The sequence below is a fragment of the Caenorhabditis elegans genome, chromosome V (assembly GCF_000002985.6).
Source record: "Caenorhabditis elegans chromosome V".
Taxonomy (NCBI): domain Eukaryota; kingdom Metazoa; phylum Nematoda; class Chromadorea; order Rhabditida; family Rhabditidae; genus Caenorhabditis; species Caenorhabditis elegans.
In genome coordinates, this window is record NC_003283.11 from 17,506,364 (window position 1) to 17,527,896 (window position 21,533).

Below are 21,533 nucleotides of genomic sequence, written 5' to 3' on the forward strand. Positions count from 1 at the left end.
ATTTACAATTTTTTAAATGTAGTTTACATATATACAACAACTAGTTTGGAATTCCCAATTAATTATTACGATTATGTTTTTTAATCGGAAGTTCCCACGCTCAAAACTTAGATTTTGTTCCGTTGTTATTCTGTCTGATGTGCAATATTGTGTTTTCTGTTTTCATTCATACCTCAACAAATTCCGTTTTTTTCCTACTTTTAATTTGCAGAAAAAATCCGTCAAATGGATGCTAATTACGTTGAAATGTTTCCTGAATTCGGCATTGAATCAATACGTGTATTTTGTGCAATTGCCTACTTTATGGGCACTTTCAATTATTATTCAGATCATGTTCATTTTGTTGCACTCATTGTAGGAACGGTTCTCGGAGTTATACATTTAACAATTCTCACGAGAAAATGTATGAGAGCACTGAGCATCAATGTGTTTCTAATTGGAATTGCCGCTGCTGAAATTTTCCGGGCAATTTGTATTCTTATAATTTTCATTCCATTCTTCGATTTACGTTATTTGAGCGACGAAGTTTCAGATTGGTAATATTTAACCAAAAATTGTGTTGTAGTTAGGGCTTGGTTGCCATGGGAGGCAGGCGCGGTTTCAGGGCCTGACTCCTGCATCCAGCCTGGCCGCTTCTGGCATTGTTTCTATGTTTTTACACTATTGCGAGATGTCAAAGGCTTGATGTTTACCTCACATAGTGCAACAGGCGTTTGTTTCGTCGCGGCCGACACTTTTCAGGTTTTGCGCCGCACTTTACGGAAGGCGCGGCTCGTGGCGTCTGGCAAGAGTTTTGGCGCCTGCATGGAAGCCCTAGATGTAGTACTGCACGCGCCCAGATCTTGCAATGCTTGATGTTCAGTAGAGCGCAATTACACCAAGTTACCGGTTGCCGAAAAATTGCCGAAATTTACGGTTGCCGAAATTTTTGGGTTCGACAACTTCGGCAATTGCCGAACGTTTGTTTCGGCAACTTCGGCAACTGCCAATACCAATGTCAAACATTTTGTAGTTCAGAAAAAACATTCAGAAAGCCTGAAAAATTTTCACTCTAAACGAAAAACGACCGCACTTTTTTTCGAAACCACTCAAAAATATAATTTCAACAAAAAAAAACTTTGAAACCTGGTTGCCGGTTGCCGAAAAGTTGCCGAAGTTTTCAGCGTTGGCAACTTCGGCAAGTGCCGGTTGCTGAAACTTTTAGGGTTCGGCAACTTTGGCAATTGCAAAAAATAAGCAAAATCTGTATTTTAATACTTCAGTTCTGATCCCAACTCGACTGTGGCGGTGTTATCATACAATATCTCGGCATCCTTCATGAGACTCGCAGAAAAAGTATCAGTTTGGTTTGCTGTTGCTATAGCTGTTATTCGAACTCTCGTGATGAGATACCCAGTAAATGGGAGGTATAAAAATCTTGGTCCCCTTCGGTTTTTAGTTTATCACTTTCAGAATCAACTGTTTGACTCAAGCGAAATATGGCTTCAGAATCGTTGTATTAATCACCCTATTAATTATTCCATTTGGAGCGCCTAGCTATTTCAAGTTAAACTCCACATCAGTTAGAGGATGGACGCCATTCACAAATTGTGTAACATTTTCGGAAAATTCGACCAAAATCAAGTTCGATTCTCACTCCACTGAATTGTTCGGAAGCACAGACGTATACAAAATAGCTCTTCTTATTGAAGGAATTTTCTTAGAATTCACGCCATCAATTATATTACCGATTACAACTATAAGTTTGATCATGGATTTGAGAAAAGCACGGAAAAACTCACTTTCTACAAAAAGCTCGGCAAGTAGCAGTGATGCTGTAAGATCTATAAAACTAGTCGCTTTTGTGACAATCACATTTTTATTTACAACTACACCACTTGGCTTTATGTATATTGTTGGGATTTTTATAGTCAAGATGCCTGGCGTGATGTGAGTTGATTTCGATATCTAATTTGATCAAATTTTTTCCAGTATGATAGTTACAAAGTTTGCAAGGGTGTTAACGTTTCTGACAACACTCAGCGGCATCGCACACATTTTGATATGCTATTTAATGTCAACGCAATATCGGAGTACTGCACACGAAATGTTTGGTAAAAAAGAAAAGATTTTTAAATCAACATCATTTGTACATCCAATTTGAAGCTTTAAAAAAATAAATTCATGAAATAAAATGTTTAAATTATAGTCATTATTATAGTTGCGAATACTACTTTGTCTGAGGTTTTTTTTTTGTTTTTCCATTCCTTCAAATACTTCCTCTTTTTTTGGAACTAGGATTTTTTAATTAAAGAAAATAAAAACTCAGGGAGATTTTTTTATTTGCGAAAAATTTAAAAATTCGATATTGTGTTTTCTGTTTTCATTCATACCTCAACAAATTTCCGTTCAATTTCCCTACTTTGAACTTGCAGAAACAAATCCTTTAAATGGATTCTAATTACGTTGAAATGTTTTCCGAGTTCAGTACTGAATCGATACGTGTACTTTGTGCAATTGCAAATTTTATGGGCTACTTTAATTATTATTCAGATCATGTGCATTTTGTTGCACTCATTGTAGGAACGGTTCTCGGAGTTATACATTTAACAATTCTCACGAGAAAATGTATGAGAGCACTGAGAATCAATGTATTTTTAACTGGAATCGCCGCTGCTGAAATTACCCGGACAATTTGTATTATTATAATCTTTGTTCCATTCTTCAATTTACGCTATTTAAGCGATAAAGTTTCAGATTGGTAATACTTAACTAAAAATTGTGTTCTAGTTAGGGCTTCCATGGAAGTCAGGGGCCTGCCTCAAACCTGCCCTCCTGACGCCGGCCTCCCCCGCGTTGTTTGTACACTATCGCGAGAAATTAATGGCTTGGTGGTTTTACGTGCTACAAGCTGTTAGAGTGTGGGTGGTCGCGTTCTACTTTTCAGCCTTATTTGAGTGCAAGCAAAATCTTTATTTGAAAATTTCAGTCACGATCCCGAATCTACTGTGGCGGTGTTTTCATATAATGTCTCGGCATCCTTCACGAGAATCACAGAAAAAATATCAGTTTGGCTTGCTGTTGCTATAGCTGTTATTCGAACTCTCGTGATGAGATACTTAGTGAATGGGAGGTATAAGAATCTTTGTCCACTTCGGTTTTTAGTTTATCACTTTCAGAATCAATTGTTGGACTGATGCTAAATATGGCTTAAAAATCGTTTTATTAATAACCCTATTAATTCTACCATTTGGAGCGTCTAACTATTCCAAGTTAAGCTCCACTTCAGTTAGAGAATGGACGCCATTTACCAATTGTATAACTTTTTCGGGAAATTCGACTAAAATTAAGTTTGATTTTCACTCCACGGAATTGTTTGGAAGCACAGACGTTTTCAAGATTGCTCTTCTTATTGAAGGAATTTTCTTAGAATTCACGCCATCAATTATTTTACCAATTACCACTATAAGTTTGATCATGGATTTAAGAAAGGCACGGAAAAACTCACTTTTCACGAAAAGTTCATTAAGTAGCAGTGATACTGTACGATCTATAAAACTAGTCGCTTTTGTGACAATCACCTTTTTATTCACAACTACACCACTTGGCTTTATGTATATTGTTGGGATTTTTATAGTCACGATGCCTGGCTTGATGTGAGTTGATTTTAATACCTCTGATCTAATAACATTTTTTGCAGTATGCTAGTTACAAAGTTTGCATGGGTGTTAACGTTTCTGACAACCATCAGCGGCATCGTACACATTTTGATATGCTATTTAATGTCAATGCAATATCGGAGTACTGCACACAAAATGTTTGGGAAAAATCGGAAGATTTTTATATCAACATCATTTGTACATCCAATTTGAAGCGTTTAGATATTCAAAGTTCATTGAAATTCATTGAATAAAATTTGTTAAAATTTTAGTCCAGCATCTCCGATAGCCAGTATAATAATGTTGTGTGAGGCAGGCGTTTGCCGTTTGGCAAACTTTTTTGCCGACAAGATCGGCAAATCGTTGATTTGTTGGTTGCCAAAAATGTTCAATTTCGGCAATTTGCCGGTTTGCCGTTTGCCGAATATCAATTTGCCGGAAGTTTTTAAAAGGATTATTTATAAGACGGAAACACAAAACTGTGCCTTTTTGAAGTTTTTTCTCCGTTTTCTTTCGATATTTTTTGGAATTTGCTTACTTTTTAAAATAAATTCAGAAACAATCATGGGATGCCTACAATTTTCCGACTGAAATTGAAATTCTGAAATTAAAAACAAAAAGTGCAAAACCACAATTTTCGGCAATTGCCGTTGTTTTCCGGAAAATTCGGCAAAGTGGCAAAGTGCCGAAAATTTTAATTTCGGCAATTTGTCAATTAGGACATGGTGCTTCCTTGTTTAATTCACATTGTTAGGTATTTCAAGATGTTTGCGCCCACTCAACACAACAATTGTTTTGAACAATTCCAATTTCTCAAGCTTCAGACCCAAGAGAATTTCGAAAACTAATTTGTCTGGTGTTTGTTTTGTTTTTCGTCATATTTTCAATTTCGGAGCCTTTCGCAGCATTCGGAGCCGGTCAACCAGTATTTTTGGATTAAAAGGAGTAAAGGTAAGGCCTTTGAGAACTAGTAAAACTGCAGTAAACATATTACGAGTTTTGAGTATAAATGGTGTTACGGTTGCGAGAATAGCAAGTGACCGACAACTTACGGGTCGCAGCCGTTTACAAATCTGTTACCAATTTCCGGGTGGTAGTTTGGCAAAAACGTAAAGAAAAAATATTATCTATATATGCATTGTACACAGATCAGGGGAGGGCGGAAAACAATTTTATTTTTTCTTTTTTTTTTCGCGAACCGGCAAATCGGCAAATTGCCGGAATTTTCATTTCCGGCATATCGGCAAAGTGCCGATTTGTCGAATTTGCCGAACATTTTTTGGCAAATTGTGGTTTTGCACATTTTTAAAGGAAACTTCAGAATTTCAAAGTTAATTCGCAAAATTGTACGCATTATAAGAATGTTCCTACATCTAATCCGGCAAACTGATACCCGGCAAGCGGCAATTCGGCGATTTTCCGAAAGCGAAATTTCCCGGCAAATCGGCAACCGGCAAATAGTCAAAATTGAAAATTTACGGCAAATCAGACGGCAACTTCCGCCCACCCCTGACACAGATAATAGATCAAATTAAATTATGTTGTTCCGTGTTATCATATTTATATTCCCAGTATTGACTGTTGAAACTTTTGAAACTGGAATGTCATTTTTCCAAAATAAGAACATTCGTTTTGCCGCTTTTCGGTATTCAGATGCCAGAAAGTAGGAAATTAGAAAATGAATAGTGCCATTAACTATTGATAAGAATGAATATATAATAGAAAATTCATTGACTATAACTCTGGAAATTACCTTTTTTTGGAAATCGAAATAGAATTGACATTAAAAACGTTACCTGAAAATTGAGCCCTCTAGAGTTTGAAAAATAATAATGTATGAGACGCCTTGTGGTATGCTAGCAATGAGAAATGTTAAAGTGACAAATACTACTAACTTCGATGTTCTTTCCTTGTCACTTTTCTTTCTAATTGTTATTTTGACTTTTTTCCATTTTCGGAGCTCAAAAACCAATATTAAAGTGGCAATCGACAAAACTACCGATGGAATAAACTTGAATAATATTCCTTCAGCATGTATCAATACTTCAAGCCATTCAGTTGGCGCATAATAATACTCGATTTGAGTGTAGTTGGACGGGAAGCCTAAACAATCTGGAGACGGATGCCAAGTGGAAATTGGCTCAATAGTGATTTGGTATTGTAAAATTATCGTAAATGGTAATATCATAACAAAAATAGGAATTACTGCCCACAAACCAGCTTTTGAGGTGACAAGTGAGTTGAATCGAAAATTAATTTATAATTTCTACAGAAAACTGGCAACAAGGAGCTTACTGCTGGTGCATGGGATATCGCATGACCAGAGCACGAAAAATTGTCATAAAAACTGCAAACCAAACGGGCAAGTCCGAGGCAATCATTTCTAATAAACCCAAAGTTAGAAGAAGGAACATTTCCAGATAGGATTTCGGAGCCACACTGAAATTTTTGATTTTATTTTTCTAAATTGAAAAAAAAAGTTACCAAGTCTCTGGAGTATTCAGCAATACAAACTCTTCATAAAACATTTGTAAATTTGAGAAAACTGTGCCAATCATTCGTGTGAGATCACAAATTGCAATTCCAATTAAGAATACAGTAACTGACGAGTTTCTCATTGATTTTCGAGTGAGAACTGCTAAATGGAAAATATTGCCGAATAATCCGAAGATAGCGATTACGAAAATTGCATAACCAAGAAAAGATTTGAAATTGCTACAAATGTTAGTTGTTTTTGTATTGTTTGGGTAGGGCTTTCATGGGAGGCAGGCGCGGTTTCAGGGCCTGGCGCCTGCCTCCAACATATCCGCCGCACGCCGGCCTCTTGCTTTATTTCTGCACTATGTCGAAAAGTTAATAGTTTGGTCTATAAACGACATAGTGCGAAAGGTGGTTTTTTTTGCCGCGGCCGACACTTTTCGGGTTCCACGCAGCACTATACAAAAGGCGCGGCGCGAGGGGGCGGAGGTCGGCGCAATGCGGGCGCGGTAGGCGTTTCGGAGCCTGCATCACAGGTAGAACGGCGATTACTAGTTGGCAGATAGTTAGCAGATAAACGACCGCTGATTAGTAATTGGCAGATAGTTGGCAGACGGGAAACCGCAAACTAGTAAACCGCAGATAGCTGGCAGATGATGGACCGCGGGTGGCTAATCGGCAGTTCAGACAAATTTTCATTTTTCATTAGTTATCACCTTTTTCGACCGCATTTGATGAAATTATCCCAAATTAGCTAAATTTGTAATGGCTCAACACATTTTTTGAAAAAAAAAATTTCGTCTCCCGAGGTGACAAAATGGCAGATAATTGGCAGATGAAGAACCGCTGATAGGTTAACGGCAGATAGGTGGCAGATGGTGAGCCGCTGGTGGACAGTTGGCGGTTCAGAAATAAATGTTTTAAATTGAAGGATTTTAACTTCTGTGAACGTATTTGATATAGGTTTTGCAAAAAACAACATTAGCACCTCAGTACCACATATTAATTCTTCAAGTTGAATAAGCACATTTTTTTTGAAATTATCCAAAAGCCTTCAGAAACTTAACTAGTTTTGCGAAACTGCCGGTTATCTGCCGTTTATCTGCTCGCGGTCCGTCATCTGCCAATTGTCTGCCAACAAGCCACTTGCGGTTATATCAGAAACTTAGAAAAAAATTTTGGAAATTTTTTTAAATAAAATTTTAAAATTAAAAAAAAAATATTTTTTTTGTTTTTGTTTTTGTTGGTACTTTTGGATTAAATAATCCAAATTTTCAGTAGTGACTCCACAACAGTCTCCAAAAGAACATCCTCGCATCAAAACTTATATTGTCTCATATTTTCCAGCGTGAGAGTGATGAAAACTAAGTTTTGCCGTCCAATTCCGGTGCAAGTTCAGTGTCGGATACATTTTTAAGCTTACATCATTAGTTTTAAGACCATTTAACGAGACTCGTGCGAGGGCATCAATATTTAAGTCGTCGCAAACTCATATGAGAATGTGCGCGGGATGGCTTTGCAGGTAACGGCTTAGGTTTAGCAACAACAGGGTTAAGGGTGCGCTGGTTCGGGTCCGCGGGGTGGTGGGAAATTTCTGACAAGTGTGAGTGAAGCGAAATGGCCAGTTGAAGGGATGAGAAACTTTTTTTTTTCAATTTTACACAAAAAGTCAATAATTTGCTCAAAGAAACGGTGATATAGACCCGTATGGGACTAATTATGGGCTAAAAACGAATATCTATTCTCCTCGAGTTCATCCGATGCTAAACTGCAGCTTTCACCGCTCAAACTGGCGTATTCGGGTGGAAAACCCTTAATACATACCAGTTATTAAAAACACTCTTCAGGCCACGAAGGGAAAATTTTCATTGGCAGACCGCAAAATATTCAAAAACAGATAAACGGCAGTTCATTTGCAGTTAAATGGCAGATAGCAGGCCGCTGGTAGATAAATAGCAGACCGCTGGTGGACCGTTAACTGTTCGCCTACTAACTGCCAGCGGTCTGCCAACTATTTGCCAACTAGTAATCGCCGTTCTACCTGTGCATGGAGGTCCTACTCCTGTGCGTTGAATGCGCCAAGTTGCCTGCTGCTGAAAATTGCAAGGCTCACGATTTCCTCTACTCCGAATAACCGAATGACTATTGGGGCGCGCTTGCTGACTCCGTGCGTTTTCGCACGGTGGTTCAATCGCTAGATGGAGGCAAACACGCTCTATTGCGAACAATTGTTTAAATTTCAAGCCTTTCACTCGGCATCGATTCTCTCCGTTTTTTGCCGATTTTAACCGTTTTTCCGTATCTTTTTTGTTATTTTTTTTTGTAAAATCGAAAAAGTGTGTCTTGTTTCAGGTAGTAAGCGAAAAAATTCGAGGAAAACAAAGGAGCGTCGGCGTGGGCAGCAAGGAAAACGAATTAAGTGAGTTTTTTGACGAGTTCTCTTAAAAAATCACAAAATATTTTATTTTTTTGATTGAAAAAGAGAGAGCTAAAAATTCTGAACAAGATACGGGCCGAATTTTTTAGAAATCGTACCTTCTTCATTAATTTTTTTTTCGAAACTAAAATTTTGCACTGAAAATGGAGGAAAAATGATTTTTTTCGAAAAAAATCACAAAATGTTATATTTTTATTGCCGAATTAGAATCAGCTAAAAAATCTCTACAAGATAAAGGCAAACATATACACGAATCGTACATTTTTCACTTAAAATTTTCCAAAAGTAAATTATTTTCACTGAAAATAGTTTTTAAAAACGTTCCCTTTTTCAAGAAAATCAAAAACTCTTTACGATTTATAGTTGTTTTATGATCAAAATTTAATTGTGTATAAGATGGAACTCAATTCATAGAGAAATCTTAATTTTTCATTAAAATTTTTTCGAAAAAATTTTTTTTTGTAATAAGAATTTATAAAATAATTTTTTTTGCCAAAAAAATCACAAAATGTGTTAGTTTTTTGCTTCAAAGAGAAAGAACTGTTTATTTTAAGCAAGATACAGAGAGAATTTTTTAGAAATCGTACATTCTTCAAGAAAATTTTTTCGAAACTAAAATTTTGCACTGAAAATGGAGGAAAAATGATTTTTTTCGAAAAAAATCACAAAATGTTTTATTTTTATTGCCGAATTAGAATCAGCTAAAAATTCTCTACAAGATAAAGGCAAACATATACACAAATCGTACATTTTTCACTTAAAATTTTCCAAAAGTAAATTTTTTTCACTGAAAATTGAGGAAAAAATTTTTTTTTCAGATGCCTCCTCCATCAAATCAATCAGCATGGTCTTCAAATTTTTTAAATGCTCGGAAACGACGATGGAAAAAAGATGAAGAAGACGAAAATTCAAATACTGAAAGAAATGCTTCCCTGGACCTAAACCTGTCGAATGTAGAATTGACAGAAGCTCTTGACAGAAACGGAGATGCGCCGATCACTCCTGAGAGAAGACGAGTGTCTCCATTTGTGGATTTTGGTGATAATCTGGATGTGGAGTCGAAACGCAATATTGATTTGAATCTGACAATAACACCTGAAACTGATATTGTAAGTGAATTAATCCATGCTACAACTCGGATCCTAAGACGATTATAATATTTTAAAAATAATTTTCCCAGCCGTTCGACACACAACCATCAACTTCTTCTATTGCGGAATCTTCTTCATCACCTCCAAGAACACCACACTCTTTTGAAAGATCGTCAAGTCCACTCTATTCATCGAGTGACAGCGTCGGCGTATTTTCGAATGAGACACCATATGTGAAGGGAATTAGAGAAGACTTGAGTAGAGAACGAATGAGATTGCTAGAAGTTGATTCCATTTTGGATAGCATATCAGAGGTAGATTTATTTCTTTGTTGTTGATTGTTTATTCAATTTTCCATTTCAGAACCTTGACGCCATCCTGTCCAGCTCAAACCATTCGGTCCAGCTCAATCCAAGAACAGACATTGACGAAGAGACACTTCTAAATCGGTTGATGGAGAGAGACGACGAGTTTGCCGTTTTTTCTGATGAATTTTTCATGCAAAGGAAAGAGATAATTTCAATAAGAAAAACATCAAAACGGAAAACCAACGAAAATCTGATATTAAGAAAACAAATCGCTCAAATTACGTCAAGGGCGAAAAAGTACAGAATAATATGGATATCAGAGTTGCGAAGAAGGAATCGTTCTCAAAGCCGAAACGTTGTCACGCTTCCCAAGTATATCATCGAATGGAGCAAGCTCGAAAATAAGAGCTCTGGAAAATCTAGGATAGATTTGGCACTGGATTTGCTTCAACGAATCAGTCGAGAAGAGGATATTCGTAATTTCATGATTGATTTCCAGAAATATCTCCAACAAAATGATTCGCAGTCCTTCCAAGTCCAATTGACGCATTGGCAAACGATTATTTTTCAAGAAAAATGTAGATTCTCTAACAATCAATTGCGGCGGGTGAAGCAATACTATAAGATGTTCACCGATCTTGAAATCATGCCAACTATTAATTTGACGATGCAACTGAAAACGAGAATGTCAACTATCGACAATTATAAGGCCACAACATATATATCAAAAGGAGAAAAGGTGACCGTTGTCAAAATTATCGATGTCGAGAAAAGTGTCATTCCGAAGCTGGAGCGTTTGTCTGTATCAAAACAATTACGCCATGATTCCTATACCGATGGCAAAATTGTTATCGGAATTGGTGGAGATTCGGGAGGAGGAACGACGAAACTTTGTCTTCTGATCGGAAATTGTGATCATGCGAACTCGCCGCACCGAATTGTCCTTCTCGCTGTTTTTGATGACTCTGATTCGCGGGAACTTATCATGGCCTACCTGTCTGATCTTATCGTGAAGATCAACAACTTCACCAGCATCACCTATATGGAAGATGGAAGGGTGGTGACACGTGGCGTTGTCCAAAAAGTAGTCGGTGATTTTAAGTTTACATGTGATTTACTGTCACATAAAAAACAATGTGCCACCTATTTTTGCCCGTTTTGTTTCGAAACCAATCCAAGAGGAGGACTGATGCAAAACTTAAAGATCTGAACTTGCAAAAGATATATTTCTTGAGAACAATGAATTCTTACAAGCTCAATTCTAAATACGGTAGCTTTGGTGTCAGATGCGGAAGTGGACCAATTCTTCAAAATGTCAAGTTGGAACACTACTTGCCTGCAATGCTACACTTGATTGTCGGACTGTTCACGAAATACATCTTTGAGCCGATTTGGATGGCCGTTGTGAGTTTAGACAATAAAACATCATTTGAAATTCGAAGAAATAAAGAAGAGACAAAAAGAGTTGCCGATTTGAAGATTCAAGACGCGAACAAAAAATTCGAAGCTTCACCACTTAAGAGAAAAAGAGAGATGAAAGCACAGTTTACTGCTCTGAAAGAAGAAAAAGTGTTATTGGACGAGACGCTGGATGGACTTGCTGGTGGATATCTTAAACAATTTGAGAATGATCTGGAAGAAGTTGGTGCAACACGCCGAGCGTGGTTTCAAATGTACACTGGAGCTGATTTTGTCTGAGAAAGCTGATTTTGTCTGAGAAAGGTGTCACAGCTGCATTCAAAAATCTGAAAAACCACATGACTCCGATGCTTCTGAATGTCAAGAACGCGATGAGCAGGCTGTCCAAAATCATGTCATTGTCGGCCAATCGATTGCTCTCTGACGATGACATCAGCGAATTGGATGAGTCGATGAAGGAATTCGTTGAATTCCTACAAGCTGCCCACCCAGAAGAATCAATCACTCAAAAATTGCATGTCCTGGTTGCTCACGTAGTAGAAGTCGCAAAAACGGAAAGGAATTTGGGAAGGCTTTCGGAGCAAGGAATCGAATCGCTTCATGCCGTTTTCAATCGCCTCGAAAGACGCTTCCACTCGGTTAGAAACACAGGGAAAAGATACCTGTACATTGCTAAGGAGCTGTCATGTAGCAATCTAATTTCTGATATGGAGGAAGTAAGTGGAACCTTTCAAAAAAACAAATCGTAACATTTTCTTTGCAGGACGCCTCGTCTTCCCAATAAACCACCCAGCGCTCTCCCTCACACAATTCTGAACCTTTTCGCAATTAAAATTTCGGGATTTCCTCAATATCATAAAATTCGGGATTTTCTATGGTTAGTTGTGCTTAAAATTATTAAAAAATTATTAATTTCATTAAATTTCAGGTAAAAACATTGACAAGCAGATACTCGGTGCAAATTTGATGGATTTCTCATCAATATTTTGTCGAGGATTTCATAAGCGGAGATGCTCCACATGGTTTCTTTCAACTTGGAAAATTGTCGATGTGACACCTTAGGATTCTATCGAAAAGCTAAAATTCAGGATTTCCTTCGGTTTGTTGGGATTAAAATTATTCGAAAATAATTGATTTTATGAAATTTCAGATTGAAACCTTGTCAATGAGCTACTCAGCAAAATTTCGATGGATTTATCTCAAAAAGTTCACCAGGAGTCGAGGCAATTAAGAAATTTCACCGGGTTTCCTTATTTTCGAAAGTTTTACCAAGAAAAATTTCAACTTGCATCCGTAAAGCGAAGAAGGAGGCTGATTCCACATATTAAATTCGTTTTTTGAATCGATTTGTATGTATTTTTCAATTTTCAATCTTCCGTTTCGATTATTTCTTTGTTTTACTGTTCAAAATTAATTTTTCTGTGTTTCAATAATTCAATTCTCAATTGTTAGCTACTAAATTGAATAATAAAATCTATTTTTTATTTTTTTTTCACCTTGAAACTATTAATTCTGCCTTTTTTCTGCTAAAATTTGCTTCAAAAATCTATTTGCCGCTGCAATGTTTTGCGGACTACGGTACGCAAGTACGCAAACACCGCGATGACACATTGCGGACCATTTCGCTGCGTACCTGCGAGATCTTTCTCAAATTTTACGAGAGATCTAGTTTTTGTGATACCGTGATTCGAATGCACGGGATATTTCGTTCCCACTAAAATTAGCATATTTCCAATTTTTATGCTTCTAAAACAATTTCCCTGAAATTTTCGATCGAACCTTTTGTTACACAGTGAAAAACAAATCTAAAATGACTAAAATGAACTATTTTTGTAACTTTAATTGAAATAAAACGAAATAATGTTCCCAAGAGGTAGAAAGTCGGAAAAAAGTGATTTTCAGTTTATAAAATTATTCCGACCATCTATAAAAGTGGAGCGGGTAGCAAGCGCGCTTCAATAATCATTTGGATCAAAGGAGAGCAGGATTTCGGTAAAAATCCACCTATTGGCAAAAATTGCATACCTGGCAAAAATCAAGACAGAAATCCAAAATCGCTGTGATTCGTAATCTAGATCACCAAAATTGATGTAGTCATAGTCTGCCAAGTCGCCGTTCGTCATGTTAGGGGAATGTTTTTCCCTTGACTCGTGCTCGCTCGATTATTTATAATGAAATTGTCGTTTTTCCTGCAATTGGGGCAATGTAGTATGAAAACATAATAAAAAAAGCTTAAATGGGATATTGTTTTTGGAGAAATATAATAGTTAAAAGTTATGTACCTATGTAGTTCTTGCAATTTCTTCTTCAGAAGTCATACGAGAAGGAAAAAAGAGCTAAAATGTAGTAGGCTAACAAAATTCGGCGAGCATGATTTCCTAGAAAATCCAGAAGAAAACAACTCTCCGATGATGAAAAATTTATAAATTAGAATGTCAAAATACAATTTCCAATTAAAATACTCGTGACAGTTGAATTGTTGTTCAGAAAATTTCGGGTGATTTATGATTTTCGTTACTTCTTTTCAACTTTTAATTCCATTGAACCTGACAACTTGTAACGATGAGAAGCTTTCCAAGGAGGCGTGTCTCGTCTTAAAATCTGGGGGTTCCCCTCTTTCTTGTTTACACCATTTAATGTACTCCGCTTTTTCTCGCAACAAAGTATTAAAAACGCGGCCTTGATTGTTTGGTCAAAAGCCAAATGCACCGATAGCGCAACGGGCCGAAAGAAAACTATAATTTCCTGTTTGAATCTGGAAGGCTGGCTGGATGTTACAATCTTTTATTATGAATAAAGAACAGATTAAACTCTCACGTAGGGGATAGTGTATATGTCGTGGGATGATTGTTAACTGGATGATTGTTCATAATAGCAAACCTCAATCTCAATTGCAATCTTAAACTAACTAAACTGATTAAACGAAAATAGCTGAGTCACACCGGAAGGGCATATCGGAATTTTTCAAAATTCGTAACTTCAACATCATTTTAATGTATCAACGTCATTTAAACGCGTCATTCTCTGAAAAGTTATGTAAAATTCCACGCTCTGATGATAAGAGCACATAATACATAATCCCGATTATTTAAAGCGTACAATTGTTTGCCACCCACACTTCATTTTCTGTATGCCCATCTTATCACTTTTTACATCTTTTGACATTTTTTGTTAGCAACTCTTACTTCCTTCTTCCACATGTGTACAATTTGTTGTAATGTTTGTAATATTTATAGTTAAGAAGTAAATGTGTATTGTTTTTTTTTCTTTTTGGCATCTAACTGTAACGTTTTTGAATTCAGATGTCATATGCATTCAACCTTGCAAGACCAAATCGTCTGGTGAAGATAGTCAATGTCAAGCTGAATGGAGATAACCCATCACTGAAGTTTAGTTCGGCACGGTAAGTGCTTTTTGATTATTGTTTTGATTATTTTATAAACCGGCGAATGGTACCTTACCAAAAAATGCCTACTTGTTCGCCAAGCTAAGTCATTTTGCCCTTTTTTTCCAGGTCAGAAATTTTTGTGGAAGGATCGTTTGAGGTTTTTTATCGCGGCAGGAGTAACGATACCTTGATTACGTATGAGTCACGAGAAAAGAAAATGGAAAATCAAGAATTTATCGATGTGTTGATTACTGACTTGGAACTTTTGTTGAATGAAGTCTCCGATAGATTGGACGAGTTCAATGTCACCTTTCGCTGGTGTGGTGTCGAACAAGTGGACTTGGCGCATTTACAAAATGTCTATGATCAACTAACATTAATAACTAGTCACAAAAAAATCAATGCATGTAGTGTTGAATTGGCAGTCGAGGATATAGATCAAGTTCGCATTGCTTATACCTGCTTTGATCTCCAAACTTTACGCCATTGTGCGTTTCATTTTGTTGACAATCAATTTGAAGACCCGGCAAATGCATTCAGGAGAATTTTGGAGATTGACGAGTTGAAATTTCTGGATTCAATCGAAGCACACTTCAAAGTTGAAAATCTTTCAATTGATGGTCTAATTGCGATAAAACAGGTACATAAACAATTAGATATGTAGATTCGTAACCTTAATTTAAGAGAATCTTTGCAATTCACTAATTGCTTCTAATCTTTCTGTTCAAATTTCTTCAGAAATCTCGTGATTCATTTTTTAACCAATAAGTTTTCAGGTTGTTATTGACTCTGGTAGAAAATGCAAAGCTGTTATAGACAATTCAAACGGAAACAACCTTCAAAACCAAGAATTGACAAATATTTTCGGAGATTCAATTGAAAAATACCAAGAATGGATAATATGTCGCTGTGAAAATCTCAAATGCTACATTTACGAATCCCGGATTGAAATTCAAACAAAAGAGTGGAAGAGCACGCCTAGTGAGAAATATGTAAGTTTTTGAAATATGTGTTGTTTGTACGTTTTTATTAATTTAATTTAATATTATTTCAATATTAATATCAAACTTTTAATTTTCTACTTCAGATGAGAGATAGAAGAATGGGATCATGTTCGGAAGATTCGGAAGACGAAGATTTCAAGTTGTGGAGAGAATCGATGGATATTCCAAAAAGGAAAACTAGCAGTCGTCCTTCGTCATATTTCAAAGAGGATTCTTCAACTAATGGAGCAAGCCCAAAAGACGGTCTACCCTCGACCACCGAAGACGAAACTTCTGAACTGCGAAGAAAATGGAAGACCATCCCAGAACGTGATTTCAATATGATGCTTGAGTTGGTGATTACGAAGAGTTTAATAGATTCAAATTTAGTCCCTTCAACCGATGGAGAAAGTCGACATTCAAAAAGCTCTGAGTCAAATATCAACAACAATATGCTTGAGTTGGAAGCTAAGCGGTCTTTACTGTTTTCGAAAGACGACTCTTCAAACGTTGGAAAAATGGCGAAGAGGGTTAAGTTCGAAATTATGCAGTCTTTGTTGGATCCTGAAAATAATTCTTCGACCGATGGAGCAGGTCTTTTGGACAATCTACCTTCCACTTCTGATAACAGGACTCCAAGAAGGCAAAGACATTTGGAACACTCTATGGAAAGTTTCGACAATATCATGCTTGAGGCTGCAATTAAGCAATCTTTGTTAGATTTGAAAGGCGATTGTTCTGCCGATGGAACACGTCCGAAGCCCGATCTTTCTGATAACAAAACTCGAACAAGTCGGGAACGTTCGGAAAGCTCTGAGGAAAACTCCGACAGTATTATGCTTAAGTACGCAATTGAGCTATCTTTATTAGATTCGAAAGAGGACGCTTCAAAAATTGAAGCAATAACGAAGAAGCTTAAGTTGGAACTGGCGAAGCTTAAATTGAGAATTACGCAGTCTTTATCAGATTCAAAAGACGACTCTTTGTCCAATGAAGCAAATCTGCAGAACGATCTACCTTCGACTTCTGATAGCAAAACTCCAACAAGTCGGGAACGTTCGGAAAGCTCTGAGTCAAACATTAGCAACATCTTGCGTGAATTGGAAAATGAGCAGTCTTTATTAGATTCGAAAAACGACTCTTCAAACCCTGAATACATGATGAAGATGCTTAAGTTGGATCTGGCGAAGCTTAAATTGGTATTTTTTCAAGCTGTATTAGATGCGAAAGGCAATTCCGCGACCGATGAAACACGTCCGGGAGACGTTCCATCCTTGAATTCCGAAGGCAGAACACCAACAAGTCGGAAACGTTCGGAAAGCTCTGAGTCAAACATCGAAAACATCCTTTTGAAGTTGGCAATGAAGGAGTCTTTATTAGAATCAAAAGACGATTCTTCAACCAATGGAGCAAGTCTGCAGAAAGATCTACCTTCGACTTCTGATGACAGAACTCCAACAAGTCGGAAACTTTCGGAAAACTTTGAAGAAAACTCCGACAATATCATGCTTAAGTACGCAATTGAGCTATCTTTACTAGATTCAAAAAAGGACTCTACAAAAATTGAAGCAATACCGGAGAAGCTTAAGTTTGAACTGGCAAAGCTTAAATTGGGACTTATGAAGTCTTTATCAAATTCAAAAGACGATCCTTCAACCAATGGAGCAAGTCTGCAGAATGATCTACCTTCGACTTCTGATGACAGAACTCCAACAAGTCGGGAACGTTCGGAAAGCTCTGAGTCAAACATTAGCAACATCATGCGTAAATTGGAAATCGAGCAGTCTTTATTAGATTCGAAAAACGACTCTTCAAACCCTGAATCAATGATGAAAATGCTTAAGTTGGATCTGGCGAAGCTTAAATTGGTATTTTTTCAAGGTGTATTAGATGCGAAAGGCAATTCCGCGACCGATGAAACACGTCCAGGAGACGTTCTATCCTTGAATTCCGAAGGCAGAAATCCAACAAGTCGGAAACGTTCGGAAATCTCTGAGTCAAACATCGAAAACAAGATGATAAAGTTGGCAATGAAGGAGTCTTTATTGGGTTCGGAAGACGGTTCTTCAACCGATGGAGCAATGGCAAAGATGCTTAAGATGGCACTTGTGCAGTCTTTATTGGGTTCGGATGATTATTCTTCATCCGATGAAGCAAGCACGGAAGACGATCCACCTTCAAACTCTGATAACAAGACTCCGACAAGTGGGAAACGTTTGGAAAGCTATGAGTCACGCATCGAAAACATCCTTTTGAAGTTGGCAATGAAGGAGTCTTTATTAGAATCAAAAGACGATTCTTCAACCAATGGAGCAAGTCTGCAGAAAGATCTACCTTCGACTTCTGATGACAGAACTCCAACAAGTCGGAAACTTTCGGAAAACTTTGAAGAAAACTCCGACAATATCATGCTTAAGTACGCAATTGAGCTATCTTTATTAGATTCGAAAAAGGACTCTTCAAAAATTGAAGCAATAACGAAGAAGCTTACGTTGGAACTGGCGAAGCTTAAATTGGGAATCACGCAGTCTTTATCAGATTCAAAAGAAGATCCTTCAACCAATGAAGCAAGCCCGGAAGACGATCTACCTTCGACTTCTGATAACAGAACTCCAACAAGTCGGGAACGTTCGGAAAGATCTGAGTCAAACATCGACAACAAGATGAATAAATTGACAATAAAGCAGTCTTTATTAGATTCAATAGACGATTATTCGACCGATAGAGCAAATCCAGAAGACGATCTTCCTTCCACATCTGATGAAAAAACTCCAACAAATCGGAAACGTTCGGAAAGTTCTGAGTCAAGTTTCGACAATTTCATGCTCAAGTTGGCAATCAAGACGTCTTTATCAGATTTGAAGGACGATTCTTTGACCAATGGAGCAAGTCCGGAAGTCGATCTTCTTTCGACTTCTGACAACAAAACTCCAACAAATCGGAAACGTTCGCAAGTTTCTGAGTCAAACATCAACAACAAGATTGTTAAGTTTGCAACAATTCAGTCTTTATTAAATTCAATAGACGATTATTCGATCGATGGAGAAAGCCCGGAAGACGATCTACCTTCGACTTCTGATAAAAAAACTCCAACAAGTCGAAAACGTTCGCAATTCTCTGAATCAAACATTAACAGCAAGAGGCATAAGTTTGCAACAATGCAGTCTCTATTAGATTCGAAAGTCTACTCTTCAAACAATGGAGCAAGTCCGGAAGACGATCTACCTTCGACTTCCCAAATCAGATCTTCTACAATGCAAAGACGTTCGGAAATCTATCAACAGGGATTGTCAAAATTCCACATGCTACTGTCGATGGCAGCTGTGCATTCTGCATTCGACTCGAGGAATACATCAAGCACTGAAGCGGTGCCGGACAACGATCCAGATTCTGAAGATTCTAGGAGACACAAGGAACATTTCCAAAATTTGCTCTTAAACGTCAACAACATGATCCGTCATTCAAGAATTACTCAGAATTCATCAGATTCGAAATCCAATTGCAAGAAAGAACAGACCGGGAGTAGTCATCGAGCGCTAACGAACAGATTGATTATGAGTCTTATATTGCAGCGTGTTGGTTTAAAAACTATGTAAGTTAAGCTAGTAATTTCAGGTTACATATGAAGCCGTGGCATTACGCCAATTTAAAAGTCCAACGTCACAGACATTCTTTTGGAATTCCTGTAGAAAAAAGTGTTGAGACGCCAAACTACCAAAAGCACGTGTTTTGAATAGGACAAGCTGAATTCACACTAAACTCTAAATGTTCTAATTTCAGCTCAAGTCTTCGCCAAGTCTCTCGGGGTATTCGAAGATGTGTAGACGGGATCAAATCGGATTCAAAAATAGAAGCTCTCGCAATCTCGTTGGATACCATTGACAGAGTCAAAATCGAAATGACGGATAAAACAATTAATAAAAAACACGTGTTTCAAACTGTGTACAACGATAGCTACAAAAAGTTTTGGAATGATAAAAAATCAATGAATATGAATGATGAATACACCTATCCTTCATACGAACTTTATCATTTTCCTAATAATATTTTTGAACGTGGACAATACTATCCATTGGCAACTGCCTTCTCCAAATCTTCGAAACAAAACGTTGTTGAGTGGTATCAGAAGAGATTGTGCAGTTTCACGTATATTTTACGTCACAGTCTACTCAACCAAAAGAAACCAATCGAATCATTTTCCATAAGTCTTCCCTGGTTCATTAATGAGAGGGGTAGTCCAGAATTCTATTCGGCTGGTTATCATTTTATTTCAATGTTTGGCCATGAAGTACCAATGTACACCAAGTTTCTTGACCTCAAGATTGAAAGTCGTGCTTGTGAGCAATGCCGAAAAACGGATGAAGTTCGCAATTTGGCAAGTTGTGATGTTCACCAAAAGATGTTTCAAAAGCTTTTGGAAGAAAATCGAGAAATATGCGGACCTAACTCCGGACATCCGGATTACCAGAACAGACCGATTACTTACACACAAGACGAGTACGAACAGAGAATTGATCTTTTTGTCAAATACTTTGAAGACATCTTGAGCTCAGTTGGTCATACAATTCCTGTCGAAGCGTTGTACATGCAAGCCTGTAATCAAAATACAGTGTTGCGTGTTCTGCGGCATTTGGATTCACGTTTGTTGAAAACGATATCCATAAAAATTGTCGAAGATGATCAAGACAAACCATGTAACTGGGTTTTGCCATTGGAAATTAATGAGATTTGCGAATTGGATCAATGGAAGTTCGCGGAAAACATTGAAGTAGAACACTTAATTGACACGGATGACGTGAGGCATTTTGGACACTTTTCCGAAGCTAATTTGAAATTAACCAGACTCACAATGGAAGGAATTTTGAGTTTAAAAATTGTGAGTTTCAAAATTTTAACAAGGAAAGGAATTCAGTCTCTAGTGGGCTTAAAACGTTGGCAAGGTCTTAGATCTCCGAACGAGTACAAACGTTCCGCGAAAAACCATTTTTATTTCGTTTCTGACGAGTTTATTTTTCTCAAAACTTTATAAGATCATATTGCAACATAAGCTTTCAAATATGAGAAACCATATTTTGATGCCAACTGAATTCCTTTCCATATGGGTATCATTTAATGTTTATATTCCAGACATTTCTTCGCTCGCACAACTTCATAAAATTCAAGGCATCATTCGAAACCAGCGATATAAATGTAAATATCTTTAGAGAAACGTTGCTGGGACTGGCACATCTAAGACCTCTTGATCCAAATAAGCCGACCGTTTGGTTTTACGAGTATCCAGAATCTAAAGGCTACTTTCTTAAAATTTTGTACTATGGGCAAGCAAAGAGGATAATTTTTTCTCGTGTGGACGCATGACCTAATTTAGGAATTGTTTGAATTTGGAAAATATTTTATGGTTTTTTTTTTTCAATAAATATTTATTCTCATATAGTTTTTGTCTTTTCCAATGGTATGAACTCAGTTCCGAAATTTAATTTTGTTAAAAATACAAAAATTTACTTTATCAAGAGCGCGTTAAAGATTTTCAAGAGCTAGGAAATTTGAATTCTGAAAAGTTAAATTAAAATGAAATAATGATAATATCAAGGAAGCAATTAATTGCATGTGCAACAAGGTTTTGTTTGACAACGCGTTGATAATATTTTGTAAAACAAGTGCGGAGTCGGCACTTATATCAAAAACATCGAAAGTTCAAATTATCTCGTAAATTCACTCCAAAGTATGAGGCATGTTCAAACTCAGTAACTTTAATGTTTTTTACCAATATTCCGGGTTCATTTTTTGGTTT

At 37.1% G+C, this 21,533-nt stretch overlaps 3 protein-coding genes and 1 pseudogene across 5 annotated transcripts; 3 read left to right on the plus strand and 1 right to left on the minus strand.

Annotated features, from left to right (window-relative positions):
- Positions 1–225: 225 nt before the first annotated feature.
- srw-31 (G-protein coupled receptors family 1 profile domain-containing protein) lies at positions 226–2,143 on the plus strand (the record flags this gene model as incomplete). The annotated part of the gene is made up of 4 exons (NM_075034.2): positions 226–536; positions 1,263–1,406; positions 1,453–1,929; positions 1,972–2,143. 4 exons carry the CDS (start codon positions 226–228, stop codon positions 2,141–2,143), a joined length of 1,104 nt encoding a protein of 367 aa, NP_507435.2.
- A 286-nt stretch (positions 2,144–2,429) lies between these two features.
- srw-32 (G-protein coupled receptors family 1 profile domain-containing protein) lies at positions 2,430–3,851 on the plus strand (the record flags this gene model as incomplete). Its single annotated transcript, NM_075035.1, has 4 exons — positions 2,430–2,740; positions 2,969–3,112; positions 3,159–3,635; positions 3,680–3,851. The coding sequence occupies 4 exons, from the start codon at positions 2,430–2,432 to the stop codon at positions 3,849–3,851; spliced, it is 1,104 nt and encodes a 367-aa protein (NP_507436.1).
- Positions 3,852–5,169: 1,318 nt separating this feature from the next.
- srw-45 lies at positions 5,170–13,494 on the minus strand (annotated as a pseudogene). The gene is made up of 5 exons: positions 13,397–13,494; positions 6,123–6,353; positions 5,934–6,077; positions 5,435–5,883; positions 5,170–5,380 (listed from the first exon to the last, which is right to left on the minus strand). Coding segments are annotated over exons 1-5 (1,133 nt in total).
- Positions 13,495–14,671: 1,177 nt separating this feature from the next.
- fbxa-136 (DUF38 domain-containing protein) lies at positions 14,672–21,116 on the plus strand (the record flags this gene model as incomplete). 2 transcript variants are annotated; one of them, NM_001129382.5, is made up of 6 exons in its annotated part: positions 14,672–14,774; positions 14,886–15,399; positions 15,536–15,751; positions 15,847–19,334; positions 19,523–20,618; positions 20,870–21,116. In NM_001129382.5, the coding sequence occupies 6 exons, from the start codon at positions 14,674–14,676 to the stop codon at positions 21,098–21,100; spliced, it is 5,646 nt and encodes a 1,881-aa protein (NP_001122854.2). The 2 variants fall into 2 exon arrangements, with proteins under 2 accessions (NP_001122854.2, NP_001122855.2); NM_001129383.2 differs by lacking the exons at positions 19,523–20,618; positions 20,870–21,116 and having other exon boundaries at positions 14,674–14,774; positions 15,847–19,338.
- Positions 21,117–21,533: the final 417 nt, after the last annotated feature.